This window comes from Mauremys reevesii, linkage group 6, assembly GCF_016161935.1.
Source record: "Mauremys reevesii isolate NIE-2019 linkage group 6, ASM1616193v1, whole genome shotgun sequence".
In the NCBI taxonomy this organism is placed as follows: Eukaryota; Metazoa; Chordata; order Testudines; family Geoemydidae; genus Mauremys; species Mauremys reevesii.
The window spans coordinates 69521384-69534864 of NC_052628.1; the positions used below are offsets into that span (position 1 = coordinate 69521384).

A 13481-nucleotide genomic window follows, 5' to 3' on the forward strand; every position below is an offset into this window, starting at 1 on the left:
TTTACCTAAAGGTTTTGGTTTAAACTGGTTGAGTTGAACTGGTGCCAAACACGCTGTGGGCACTCTTGCTACAATTTCAGTCCAGTTAGCTTAATTCAGGAAGGTGTTGAGCTAAAACAATATGAGCCTGGTTTACACTGAATTAAGCATGTCCACACTGTTTTAAGTTAATTGATTTTTTTTAAACCAACTTAAAGTGAAACTGGTGAAACTTTACTCTAGACAAGGCTGCTGTTCTTAAGGTGAATGACAGCTTAACTGTGGCAGGGATAGGGCAGCTGATCCCTGCCTTGTGCTCTCAGGGGCAGGACAGATTGTCCAGGGCCTGACCATGTTCTGATGATGGCATCAATTTTCTGAAAAGCCATAAGCTCTGTGATTCACTAACACTACTTTAATACTCTGGAGTGGTCTCTGCCCAAATGGATGCATTAGTGTGATCAAAAGGGGAGTAGGAGTGCTGGCAAAAAACAGATTATTGGGTCCTGGCTGCACTCACCTGATCTAGAGCAGGAACACAAGTGTCAATACCCCTGTCTCATGACCATGATCTAGTGGCCCCTGCAGCAGTCTCCAGGTGAGATTTGCCCACCAACCCCCTACCGATAAAACTATTTTTTTAAAATCAATCCAGGCACCTTCAAACCTTAATTTGTTCCTGCTTAAGAAAAGCTTTTTTTCAGGCTGTTTATTTGGCTCCAAACCACATTATGTTTTCTATGCAGGCTATTGCAATTTACCATGCACTACAGGAGACATAATCTTAAATCTTATAGTTCCATGGGGTTTTATAATGATTCTGCGATCGTTATTGCTGTTTTTAACTATAGAGGTTGTGGCAATCACCTTTGACATGGTTCAGATTAACATGTCCATGAGAGATGGCCAGCCAGGCACAAGGCAATTTTCACATGAACTGAGATTTAGCTGGGATATGGTGGAGAACTGATCTGTGTGGGTGAAAGAGTCCTTTAACCACCTCACAAGGTTGAGTTGCAAATGAATTCAGTGAAAAGGCAGCAGCTCTATTAAGTTGCTGCTACGATTTAAAGGCGCTGTACTGAATATTAATTATTGTGGAGAGACAGAAAATGTCTCTGTGCCTCCCTATATTTTTGAGGGGGTCCTCTGAGTCATCACATAGGGTTACACACAGCAGCACTTTGAACAATATTAACACAAGACATGCATGTAACTATCGCCTGTATTTAACTGATACAATTTGCAGGAAAGGAGGTCAGCTCCAGTGTTTTTACCATGGATTCAGTCTTGAGATGCTACAGCTAATCATTAACAAGATTAATTTAGCAGTGTACCCCAGGCTGAAGGATGATACTGTCAAGGGCACTATATTATTCTTTAATCTATCATGACAGGAAGTGTGGTTCCACTATCAGTCTTTCTAAAATACTGCAAATTACAGGCTTCATTTTGTTTAAATAGAGCATTTTTTTTAATTTTGCTTAAATAAAAAAAAAGAGAAGCTAAGTGGTTATCCACTTCTAAAGATTTCTGTAGAGCCAGAAATATTTGCTGGAAATATTGGTAACAGTTACATGGATGGATTCGGAACCAAATTTGCTGCCTTGTCTCCAAGAATTCCAAACAGCCGCCTCTATGCAAAGGGACTAATACAGAGCCAGCTCCTGCAGATATGTGCCTTCTTAAACTAGGAATATACTGGAACTGTAAGGTTTTTCTACCATACCATTTTATGCCTGCAGGCTCCTGTGCTCAGCCCAAAGAAATAACAGAAGCAACAGGACAGAACTTCCACTTTCTAGGTTGTTTATGAGCTTCCATGCCTTCTTTTCTCTAAATACAAAACCATAGTGCCAGTATTCACGGGGTTCCAGACTGCAAGTTGACACCCCATTCAACCACTGCAATACTGTACAATATTTGATCAGCCCTACAAATAATGCTGTACTCAACATAAGAAAGCTGTTAGTCCTAGCTTGATAAGGACTTAGGAGAAAGCATTGCCAAATAGCAGTCATAATTTATACCTGTATTTGATATGCATTTTGTGCCCCCATCTCCATGCAGACACTTTCAATTTAGCTGTGTTCAAGGGGCAATTTTATGGTAATGCAATAAGTATAGTTAAGGAAAAACATTTCTTAATACGGTAATCTAGGGGAAAGATATGCCTAAGGGACACATTCTTTACAAAAAGCGTTCCTGAACCATATGCTACAAATACATGGAGAACTCCTTGTAATAGAAAGCTATAGCTATATGATGATATTAATGTGTACCAGATGGCAGCTAGGTAGAGAAGTGTTTCACACAAATGCAAGAAATCAGTCTATTCACTCTGTTACTAAAGTGTTAGTAGAGTATGCATTGAGAAATGATTTTCTACACGTAGCTGAGATACATTTGCTTTCATCTGAGCAAGGGGCAGCAGCAGATTAGAACAATAACCTTTCCCACTTGGGTTCAGACTGGATCCTGCAAACACTTACTGCTGGGCACAGAGTTTGTTCCCCTCAGTAGTCTCATCGTGCCCTGTGAGTGTTGACACAATCAGTCCCTTGTGAAATTTAGATTTATGATGGCGCACTGCATAGGTGTATGTGTTACTTAAGCACTGAAAACAAGGGTTAAAAGTGCTGCACAGGCTTAGTGCTGCCCCTCTGTGCAGGGGTGACTCACTCACAGTGATTGTTCCTCAGCAATGACTGTCATATATAATGTAATATGCCTTTTTCTCAAGTACACTAAGGCTACTTTATAACACACTGCCTGCATAAAGTGGCCTTAAGTTATATTTACACCCACTTTAAAGCCCTTTTACACAACTACAACAACACAAAGTAGCTTTAGCATAATGGGAACCAGGCCTAACAGCTCTATTTTAACATGGCTTATGTTTAAAAAAAATGTCTACAGTTACTTCCTCATTAAGATTCTGCTGTTGTTTTAAACTACCCCCATCTGAACAACTGCGGATTTATGGTGCTCCTCAAGCACTGGTTTTGAAAGCAGAAGTTTAAGGACACATGCTGTTTGAAAAAAAGTGATGTAGTGATTAATTTGTAAAGCTTTTTGTTTGCAAGTCTGTAATCACAATAATACAGCAAGAACAAGAAAGCAGATATAACCAGAGTAGTGCGTGTTGAGGAATTTGAAAGCTGTAATATGGTTAGTGTTGTGAGCACTGATGATGAGTCAGAAGAACTGTATTTCTGTAATTACAACTCATTCTAACCATATTTTCATGAAACTAAGAGATGATTTTTTTAGCTTTAACACAGTCAGGGATGCAATATGGATTTGATAGTTGCTCTAATATGCACAAGGTGTTAAGACTCTAGAGATTAAGATGCTCCACACACTATCCTATTAACAACTATAGCAACCTAATTAGACAGATAGAGGGAAAGGCTAAATCAATACTACAGAGGGAGAATGTGGCTAGGGGGTAAAATAAGGGCCCAATTCACTAAAAATTGATGTTTCCAAAAGGTAATTAAGTTGCATACAATTTTGCACGGGGGAAAGCTTGCTTTAAGCTAAGAATCTTAGCCTTTCGTCTAAATATGTGGTTTTTGTTCCATATGTATCTGACCTTCAGAGTGGCCTTCTGCATGGAAAAACGAATGTGCATGAACAGTCATCGATGTGGGCTTTGCATTTTATAGATGTTTATAGATCAAGCGAGGCTGCCCCATCTGCCAAATTCAGGAGGATGCTGATGCCAAGAATACAAAGATTAAGGGCTTGACTCTCTTCTCACTTTCACTGGCATAAACTTGGAGTAAAAATGGTGTAAAACAAGTATGAGAGGAAGCAGCCCTAAGCCTTGTGAATCTGGAGTTTCAGATGCCTTTGGAGATAGATATATATCCCACAAGTTCCAAACGCATCCTGAGCATTAATTTGATTGGCATGCTCATATATACCAGCATTCTAAGGTTCTAGCCATAATGAAATGCCATTTAATTTTGCATTTAATTATGTTCAATAACAGTAAATGCACTGTTTATATAATTTTAGTTAAAGTAGGTATACTTTTTGTCTCATGCTAAAATGACTTATTTGGCTCAGTTAAAATACCAAACATAAGTGTGTCTATACAGTGAATTGTTAACATGAGGCTGTTTTTTACTGTATGTTGTGGAGAGTTTGAGTTTTCTCTCTTCATGTACAAGATTTTGTAACCCCCTTTTCTCTGGTAGTTTGTCTGAGCGCAAAGCAGGAGGAAAGAAGGACTGTCAACTGCATCATAATGTCACCACTTGTATTTTAACTACGGCACCAATAAGAAAAATTCACTGATCTAATGACTGCATATCAGGATTTGCCTCAGGCATGTCATTAGTATTAGGTGACAGATAAGGTGTGATTGGGACTTAAAGTTAGCACTAGGTAGCATTTCTCCATAGTACCAGATAAATAAGATCCTTTTTTGAAATGTTAATGCAATAAATCAGTTCGGGAGAAGGAGATAGTGATTTTTTTTTTTTTAAATACACACCCTTTGGAGCTGTGATGCTTCTCATTGAGGGCCATCTTCATGACTCTTTGGTCAGATGAAAAAAGCAGCTTCCACCAAAGTCCATAACCAATAAAATATCTCTCCACAGCCCTGCTGCAAAGCTTTGTTTCATATGAGTGGGAGTACCAATGCATTTGCCAATCAAAATCTTTTTGAACAACAGTACTATACACAGGGCAATTTTCTTTTTTTTCAAACTCAGAAACTTTACTATTCATCAATTACTGCTATATGCTTTGGAAGAATAACGCTGAAAACACTCTACACTTGCACATGCAGAGCATGTGCTAATTTTGTCCCAATTCTGATCTGCTTTTTTCGTCCAGGGCTTGTTAGTCCAGTGCTGCCTGATAGGAGTCTGATCACTAAGCCCCAGCCCAGCCTCACTGACGTCAATGGGAATATGCCATTGCCTTAACTGGGAGTAATACCATACGTCACTCTCAGCCTATGGATATCTGGCATTGGAGGAAGATCCGTTGTGGAAGCAATGACTAACTCTTTGGCTCTGGAAGTTAGAACTTTCTAGTGTGAAGCCCTTTGTTTTCAGATGGTTTGCTGGGATCTGGCAACACATGGAAGCACCAGCAAGAATAAGGCAGCCCAGACGTTTGGAAGCAATTGAAACCTTCGTGTTTCAGGGCATGAGCCATCCTCTAACTAATGAGGCTTGCAAAGAAATTTTCCTTATGGGTAGGTTATTCCATAACTGCCCGAGAAGGGGTTTCTTGCTCCTCTCCCTAAAGCTTCTGGTACTGGCTGATGTCACAGACAGGATACTTGGCTAGATGGACCTATTTTCCTACCTTCTTTTCCTCAGTGAATAGACAAAATGTATTCACTGTACCATGTCATCTTTCTAGATGTTCTGGTGAAGCATGCTTGGGTCAGCTTGGTTAAAAGTTCTGAATTTGGAGTATCATTAAGACTGGCCATAACTTGCTTTAGCTCAGTTAAGTTAGTTTTGGTCCAAGATGGAAAATTGTATGTCGAAAAGCACAAATAATACTAAGATTAGTGAATCAGGCCCCAATAAAACAAAACAAAAAAAAACCAATTTCTATTAGGGAATGGGGTCTACCAGCTAACACAAGGACCTGAGGGAGAATTTTTAAAAATATCAATAAACTGACCATACACTGTGTTGTAAAATATTTCATGAGCTGGTGAAGCAGTTGAAATGGCTATGAAAAAAATAAATTAGGAAAAAAATTATAGAAAAATCAAGGCATGACAATATTTAAAAGGTTAGTAAGATGATCCCTCCAAAATTGAGCAGCACAGTTAGGAAATGATGTGACTAAGAACTTCCTTACCATTCAGTGCTACAAAGGAATCTGAAAGAAAAACAAAAATGAGAGATAAAAATCATTGTTTCTCACACAGTGCTAAGTACTTACTACTAACAAAACCTGTTACGCTTCTGTTATTTAATTGTACTGTGTCAGTGCTCAAGTGCCCCAATCAAAATCAGCCCACTAATGTGCTACATGCTGCACAAACATAGAAGAAGACCACAGTGTCTGCTCCAAAGAGCTTACGAGCTAAAGCCTCACTCCTTCAAAGACAACAGTGCAAGCAGACCCCAGCCACCACATGGCTCTCTTTGCAGGATCAAGTCCCAATAAGTGAATTTCACAAAATGTGCACAGCTTGATTCTGAATCATTTCTCACCCTTCTTTGAGGTGACTGATGTCAGATATCCCCCACTGCCATTCAACTTGGCCAATTTCTTGTAACCATCGCAGCAGAAATGGGTCTTGAGAAGGGACAGGAACAGGGCAGTTGCCTCATAGACCATTAGTTATCAGACATTTAAATAGTTAAAGCCTCAACTTATTCTCACATTCAAAATCTGCAAGTGCTGATTGTGGTCAAGTCATTAAGTGTCTGCTTAAGGAGAAATTTGGAGAAATCCACACTCTAATTTTTCCATGTCTCAAGCTGAGTTTTGTCAGTATTTGGTATTGTGGGGAGGACCAAATCTACAGTGAGATCACTCTTGGTGTCTCTATGTACATGACACTGCAGTAAAGGGTACCATGGATTTCTCTGCTTCAAATATGAAACTCTATACAGAGTAAATATAAAAACAGGCTTGATCCTGCTGCCATTGTAGTTATTGACAAAAATCACATGGACTTTAAGAAAAGTGGGACTGAACCCATACACAATAAGAGCCATTTAGATATTGTCCTGAGATAGGTGCCATGTCACCCCATGGGAAGCACTGCAGGGACTGTGCATAAATCTCTCAAATGACCCAGAGTACAGGCTACCTTATCCTCCTAGTCCATGAAGCAGACTGACGTGGAAGTAGGCGGGATGCATATATGACCCACACACCTCCAGGGTGTGGTGTTCTGTTCCCTCTAGTGGCACTGAGACCACTTAGAGATTAATGACTCTGCTACAGCCTTAACTAAGGACCATGTGGCTTTTAGCCTATGCAGCAGAGGCTCATAGGCTAAGCTCCAGAAGTCCCAGGCTTGACCCTGCACACCAATGACTGGGGTCTGTCGGTGTTATACACACATAAGAACATAAGAATGACCATATTGGGTCAGACCTAAGGTCCATCTAGACGAGTATCCTGTCTTCTGACAGTGGCTAATGCCAGGTGCTTCAGAGGGAATGAACAGGTAATCATCAAGTGATCCATCCCCTGTCACCCATTACCAGCTTCTGGCAAACAGAGGCTAGGGACACCATCCCTGCCCATCCTGGCTAACAGCCATTGATGGACCTATTCTCCATGAACTTATCTAGCTCTTTTTTTAACCCTGTTATAGTCTTGGCCTTCACAACATCCTCTGGCAAAGAGTACCACAGGTTGTCTATGCATTGTGTGAAGAAATACTTCCTTTTGTTTTAAACCTGCTGCCTATTAATTACATTTGGTGACCCCTTGATCTCGTGTTAGGAGGAGGAGTAAATAGTTTCTTATTTACTTTTTCCACACTAGTCATGATTTTATAGACCTCGATCATGTCCCCACTTAGTCATCTCTTTTCCAAGCTGAAAAGTCCCACTCTTTTTAATCTCTCTTCATACGGAAACTGTTCCGTACTCCTAGTAATTTTTGTTGCTCTTTTCCGAACCTTTTCCAATTCCAATATATCTTTTTTGAGATGGGGTGACCACATCTGCATGCAGTATTCAAGATGTTGGCGTACTATGGATTTATATAGAGGCAATATGATATTTTTGGTCTTATTATCTATCCCTTTCTTAACAATTCCTAACCTTCTGTTCGCTTTTTTGACTGCGGTTTCACATTGAGTGGATGTTCAGAGACCTATCCACAATAACTCCAAGATCTCTTTTTTGAGTGGTAACAGCCAATCATTTTATATGTATAGTTAGGATTATGTTTTCCAATGTGCACTACTTTGAATTCATCAATACTGAATTTCATCTGCCATTTTGTTGTCCAGTCACCCAGTTTTGTGAGATCACTTTGTAGCTCTATCTTGAATAGCTTTGTATCATCTACAAATTTTGCCACCTCACTGTTTACCCCTTTTTCCAGATCATTTATGAATATGTTGAATCGTACTCATTCCAGTATAGACTCTCTCCATTCTGAAAACTGACCATTTATTCCTACCATTGTTTCCTACCTTTTAACCAGTTACCAATCCATGAGAGGCCCTTCCCTCTTATCCCATGACAGCTTACTTTGCTAAAGAGCCTTTGGTGAGGAACCTTGTCAAAGGCTTTCTGAAAATCTAAGTACATCTGATACAAAAGATTAAACCCTTGAGCTCTCCCTGCAATAAGAAATGGCTGTGTAAGGAGTGGGAGGGTCCTTGCATTGTCCTCAGCAGTGCGTCTGTGCACGAGTCAAGCACACTCTGGCCTTCAGTCTACATGCTCCATTACTCTATAGTCCATAAGTGTTGGCTCACTGTACATTAACTCCTCAGCTTCAGCAGTTTTATTGTGGCCACAGGCAGCAGCGGAAATTGTTTTATGAAGAACTGAGTTCTTGGTTGCATGGGTTTAAAGTAATGTCCGGGTTCTGAATTAAACCAACATAGGCAAGAACATTAAGAATAATGGCCGTCTTGAACGCAGCCCTAGATATTTCTGGGGTCTCTAATCAGCACATAAGATTTCATTGCATGCAACGTGCTGCAGTCCCTGGGCACCACGCACTTTAAAGACTGAGTGACAGCTTTCACTCTGAATTTCTGAGATATAAAGAGGCATATTATCCAAAGTTTTATACAGGGATTGTGCTGCAGGATTCCACTGCTGGGAATGATGAGGTGAAATTCTGCACTCTGCTGCACAAGAAATTTACCTTGTAAAGTTACATGTGGTTTGTATTAAATCTCTCTCCAATTAAAAATGCTGAGGCTCTTTAAGGATATTAAGGTACGTTAAAGTATGTCAAATGCAGCTCAACATAACCTTAAGCACTGCTGAACGAATTTTGACATAGATCTTTTGCGTAAAGCCATGCCATGGGAGTAGTTATTAAAAGGATTTTTGGCATGGGTTTTCTAAATGCTTCTCATGGAGTTAGCACAAATAGGCAGAGTTTAAGGGTCATTTTTTAAAAAAATCACTTCACATGTACAGTCCATGAGTTTGAAGGTTAAATGCTTGGCCATATAACGTGTGTCATTTCTTTCACCCCAAAGGCCTCATTCTCCTAGCCTTGTTCATCATATTGACTAGCACCGTATTTGACCAGAGTGCCCTGGACTTCAATGTGAATACTCTAGGCCCTGCTCATGGTAACTCAGTTTATCAGAATTTGGTCCCAAGCAATTAGTCTGCATTCCAAACTCCTTGTCTACATTGTCCCTGTTAGTAAATGTACATAAATTCAAGGAAATCAGAAAAAAAGTCCGTAACATAAACAAGCCCAATTCTGTAGGCAACAAGGATGAAATCCTGACACCATTACTGACAAGGGCAAAACTCCCATTAACTTATGTGGGGTCTGGATTTCACCCCCTAGGGTTTTGGATGCACAAAGAATAAAAGATTAGGCTTATTATGCAGACACTTGTATTTTTCCTAAAGTCTAAATTTAAATATGCTTAATCTGAAAGAGCTATATTTTGGCACATGACACAGTTCATAATAAGGGGTGATGGGTAGCTGCACTTCCTCAGGAGTAGCCAAAGTCAGCAACTGCCTCTCAGGGAGTCACACTTCCCTCCATGCTGCCCCTTACTCCTGAGGGTTTACTGCTGGCCATACCAGTTGCAAAGTACTACCTCCCACAACATGCTGGCTCAGCTGTGCCGGCCAGTGAGTAGGGAGTGGAGACAAGGCTATGCACACTCCTCATCCCTCCTCAAGTCACTGCTGCCCATCTGTTCCAGAGAGGGACTAAGAGTAGCCTTGCTTACCCTTGTGGGCTGCGACTCAAGGTCTGAGTAAAGAGAGCAGAGGGGCTCTCATGTACAGGTACACAGACCAAGTCACAATCTCACCCAACATTTGTAAAGCAACAAATGTTCATTTTGCACGGGGTAGCTGAGACCCTGCATGCAAGATCATACACATAAACCAACCCACCCTTGATTTTACAATGGCAACGAAGATACAGTGTATACAGCTGCTATAATTAATATCCTTCAGAGCTGGATTTGTCCCACAACACAATTGCCATTAAAACAAGTGCCATTGTTTGTATAAACCAAAATGCTGTTTTCTTTAAACAGGCACACAAATGCTTTTCTTGGACTGGTTACTTTAAGTGTGGTTGCTGTTGTTATGTTTTTCATTGCTACCAATAAAGCCCTGGCAGGTAATGGTGATTCTGGGCAGTCTGTAAGATTCTCTGACACAAGATAAACAGGGAGTAAAAGCTTTGCTTACTTTGGCAGTCACCCAGGCCATCTGTATTGCCATGCTCTATGTCCTGCTCAAATGCCAACCTAAATAACAGAAAGAAACATAATAGTGTGAATAACAACACTCACAGGCATCACCGGAGAGAAATCATACCATCTAAAAATGAAATAAAGATACAGAGAGAAACTGGTCATTTCTTTAATACACCACTGGGAAACTTGCAAAATGCAAACATAGACAAATTGAGTTATTTTCACCTCTTAATGGTTCTTTTGGGTGCAGAAGATGCTTTGACATATTTTTCTGCAAAATCTACTACATCTTGTATTGCTAAATCAGGAAAACAGATACATATCTTTATGAAAAATGGGAGAACATCTGTGAATAAAGTGATAAGTCTAAAACAAACAATGAAGTTATCAGAAAGCAATTATGATTCTATCTGAACTTGCTTGTACTCTGCAGAAGGTGCATTGGTATTTTGACAAGAAAAATACATTAAGCCAATATGTAGGTACTGAGCCTAGGAACTATGATAATAAACACTACAGAAATGCTCACAGATGCAGAAATAGATGTCAACACTATATGCTTAAATACTATTCTACCAAATGGCCCATCTGAGGCACAGTCCACATTGTTGTAATGAAGAGAATGCAATAGGGCACTTATAGTTAACGAAGATCTACAGTGAATCTTTAAAAAAACATTCTAAAGTAATAGAGAGAATAAGATGGCTGATCTAGGTATAAGAATGATAACGCAGCAGTTATATATTTATTGAGGACCTGTAAGGAAGCAGGGGGCTTCCTGTCAGCAGGAATATGGAGTTTATCTGATGTTAACAATACACCTGTACCAAGATTCTGATTTACAGTAAAGGCTTAAAGTGAGCAAGCTTGTGGTGTGTCAGACCTGGCCAAAATATGAGACCTTTCAGGTGGATCTGTTGCCTGCAAGGAGGCATTTATAAATGCATTTATAACAAGCTTTCAGAGTCCTTAAAATGTTGTTATGAAGTACTGAAATTCCACTGTTACGCAATAAGAGACCCAACAATTCTTTCGGTGTACTTTAGTGAGCTGTGATTCATTTTAGTAATACACAGTAAATTAGGAGGGCTGGTTTTGTTTGTTTTCGGTGGTCAAACTGCGTCAGTAATCTAATTTGGATTCTATTGCCTCTTTTAATCAGCTTTGATGGCACCAGTGCCAAACTTGCTCATAGTTCTCCCTCTTTGAGCAATACACGTCGGGACTTACTGTGTATCTATTTTCTTTTCTTTTTCCTAAGGGTAAATAATCAGTGGAGAGTTTGCATCAAATCATACTCTGGAATTCCAGAGAATGCAAATAGGATGAAAGCAAACATTTTGCACATTCTTTTTCCAAGAGCTCCTGTGGGGCTTTTTCAAACAGTTCTGTCCAAAAGTGCATCTGATTGGCATAACTGCTAAAGCCCCTAATTTTTACTCTGTCTGTCCAATGCCAATGGTTACTTACTTTACACCAGGTAACAGCTGTGTGCATACCCCACCTTCCTTCACCCAGCCACAGTATGGGTCTCTGGAGGCTATGCAGGCCCTTAAGAAAGAAGAAGATCATAAAGCAGTCTGGAATTTTCTCTTCTTCAGTTTTCTAATGCTCAATATGGCTTGAAAAAGAGTTTGTAAATGTGAGGAGAAACCCTGACACAAAACACCTACTTTTTGCACTTGCCATGCCGCTCACATCGTCCCAGGGGAATCTTTATCACACAGGTAGAGAATGCTACATAGAGAGACCTGCTATGTTTGTCAAGCTGCATTCCCATAATCCTCTTGTCTTCTACCCCATCATAGCTGCACCTGATTTAACAGAGTAGGATAATGTTATAAATGGATTCTCTTGGCAAATTTAATTATAACATAATGATTTCTTAATCTGAGTGAATTCCAGAGAGGAGAAATTATTAGCTCAGGGGAAAAGAATACATGAACTCTATTAAAATCATTGTTACTAAGATATATAAACAACTGTTAAAAAGGATATGTACAAGGGGGAGCTGCCAGTATGGACGACTCCATGTAGCTCCTTGACTTTCAAATTCACTCCCCTCCTTAACCTTTATGGTATGCTGCCAAACCAATCTATTTACACTTGAGGAGGGCTGAAGGTCAGGAGGTCTTATTTTTGGGGCTGGGTTTTTGAGGGGAATCAGCATTTTGAGTGTGGGGGGGTTCATTTTTATGGGCAAGTTGTTGGTTAGCTACTGCTATTTTTGTCTTTGTTGGATTGCATTGTCAGGGGTGCTTAAGAGCTGCCTGTGATGGGCAATTATCTATACATGTTGAAATTAAAATACATAAAATAAAATGTAGAAAAGAGGGAAGCAAACACAAAAGGAACATTCAAAATGACTCAAACTCTGAATTCCGTGGCCATACCCTTTTCATGGGACTACCTGCACCATGGAAATTTAGACGTGTCACTGCTGTCCCGTAAATGAGTACAAAGAACCAGATACGTACTTTTCGGGATTGTAAACATTCATCTCCTCCAGGAAAAGGCTATCATTTAGGAAACCACTGTTTCCTGTCCGGGCCAAGAACTTCAATATGATTCCCTTCTCTGATCCCAGGAAAACCACCGTGTGATTCTGATGTGGCCCAGCAGCAGTGTCTACTGCAATTTTGGTCAGACGGTATCTAGCACGACAACATAGAATTTGTCATTATTTGAGTTAGTCTATCATTTATTTTATCACTTTTCCCACTTCAAATAATAGTTGATAGCTTTCTAGTAATCATATAAGAAATATAAACTATTTTTTTCAGTTGAAATGACCCTATTAGTTCACACAGCGAGTAGCAGTTGGGCACCAAACTGATGCTGTTTTGTGTGTGAATATGTATGTTATACAGCTAGCAAAAGTGTTTGCAGCAGCAAAGCTCAAGCAGCCAGCTGAAGAGGTGCATAAATGTCTGAAACCACTTAGCAATTACCCTTCCAATCAGAAGCAAAGTGTTAGTCTGATGACTTCTATGAGCAGGGAAAGAAAATTAGTGCGTGGAAATGTTTAAAATTTCATATTCTGTCATGGAAAGCAATAGTGATGGCATATCCATATTCATCCTTTTGGTAGTAAAAGCTGTGTCAGCACAATATTGAAAAG

The 13481-nt window shown here is 39.9% G+C and overlaps 1 protein-coding gene and 1 long non-coding RNA gene across 5 annotated transcripts in view; one reads left to right on the forward strand and one right to left on the reverse strand.

Moving 5' to 3' along the window:
* The window catches only part of SEMA6A (semaphorin 6A), a 126746-nt gene that overhangs the window by 26191 nt on the left and 87074 nt on the right, over window positions 1–13481 (reverse strand). For 3 of the 4 annotated variants that reach the window (XM_039543692.1, XM_039543691.1, XM_039543693.1), the window contains exons 13-18: window positions 12838–13014; window positions 12034–12174; window positions 11831–11911; window positions 10353–10411; window positions 5824–5844; window positions 5641–5691 (exon numbers count right to left, since the gene is read on the reverse strand). In XM_039543692.1, coding sequence (XP_039399626.1) covers window positions 5641–5691; window positions 5824–5844; window positions 10353–10411; window positions 11831–11911; window positions 12034–12174; window positions 12838–13014 — 530 coding nt within the window. The remainder of the gene's footprint in view (window positions 1–5640; window positions 5692–5823; window positions 5845–10352; window positions 10412–11830; window positions 11912–12033; window positions 12175–12837; window positions 13015–13481) is intronic. The other variant, XM_039543694.1, reaches the window with a different exon arrangement.
* The window catches only part of LOC120407733, a 64388-nt gene that overhangs the window by 2187 nt on the left and 48720 nt on the right, over window positions 1–13481 (forward strand). The window lies entirely within an intron of this gene.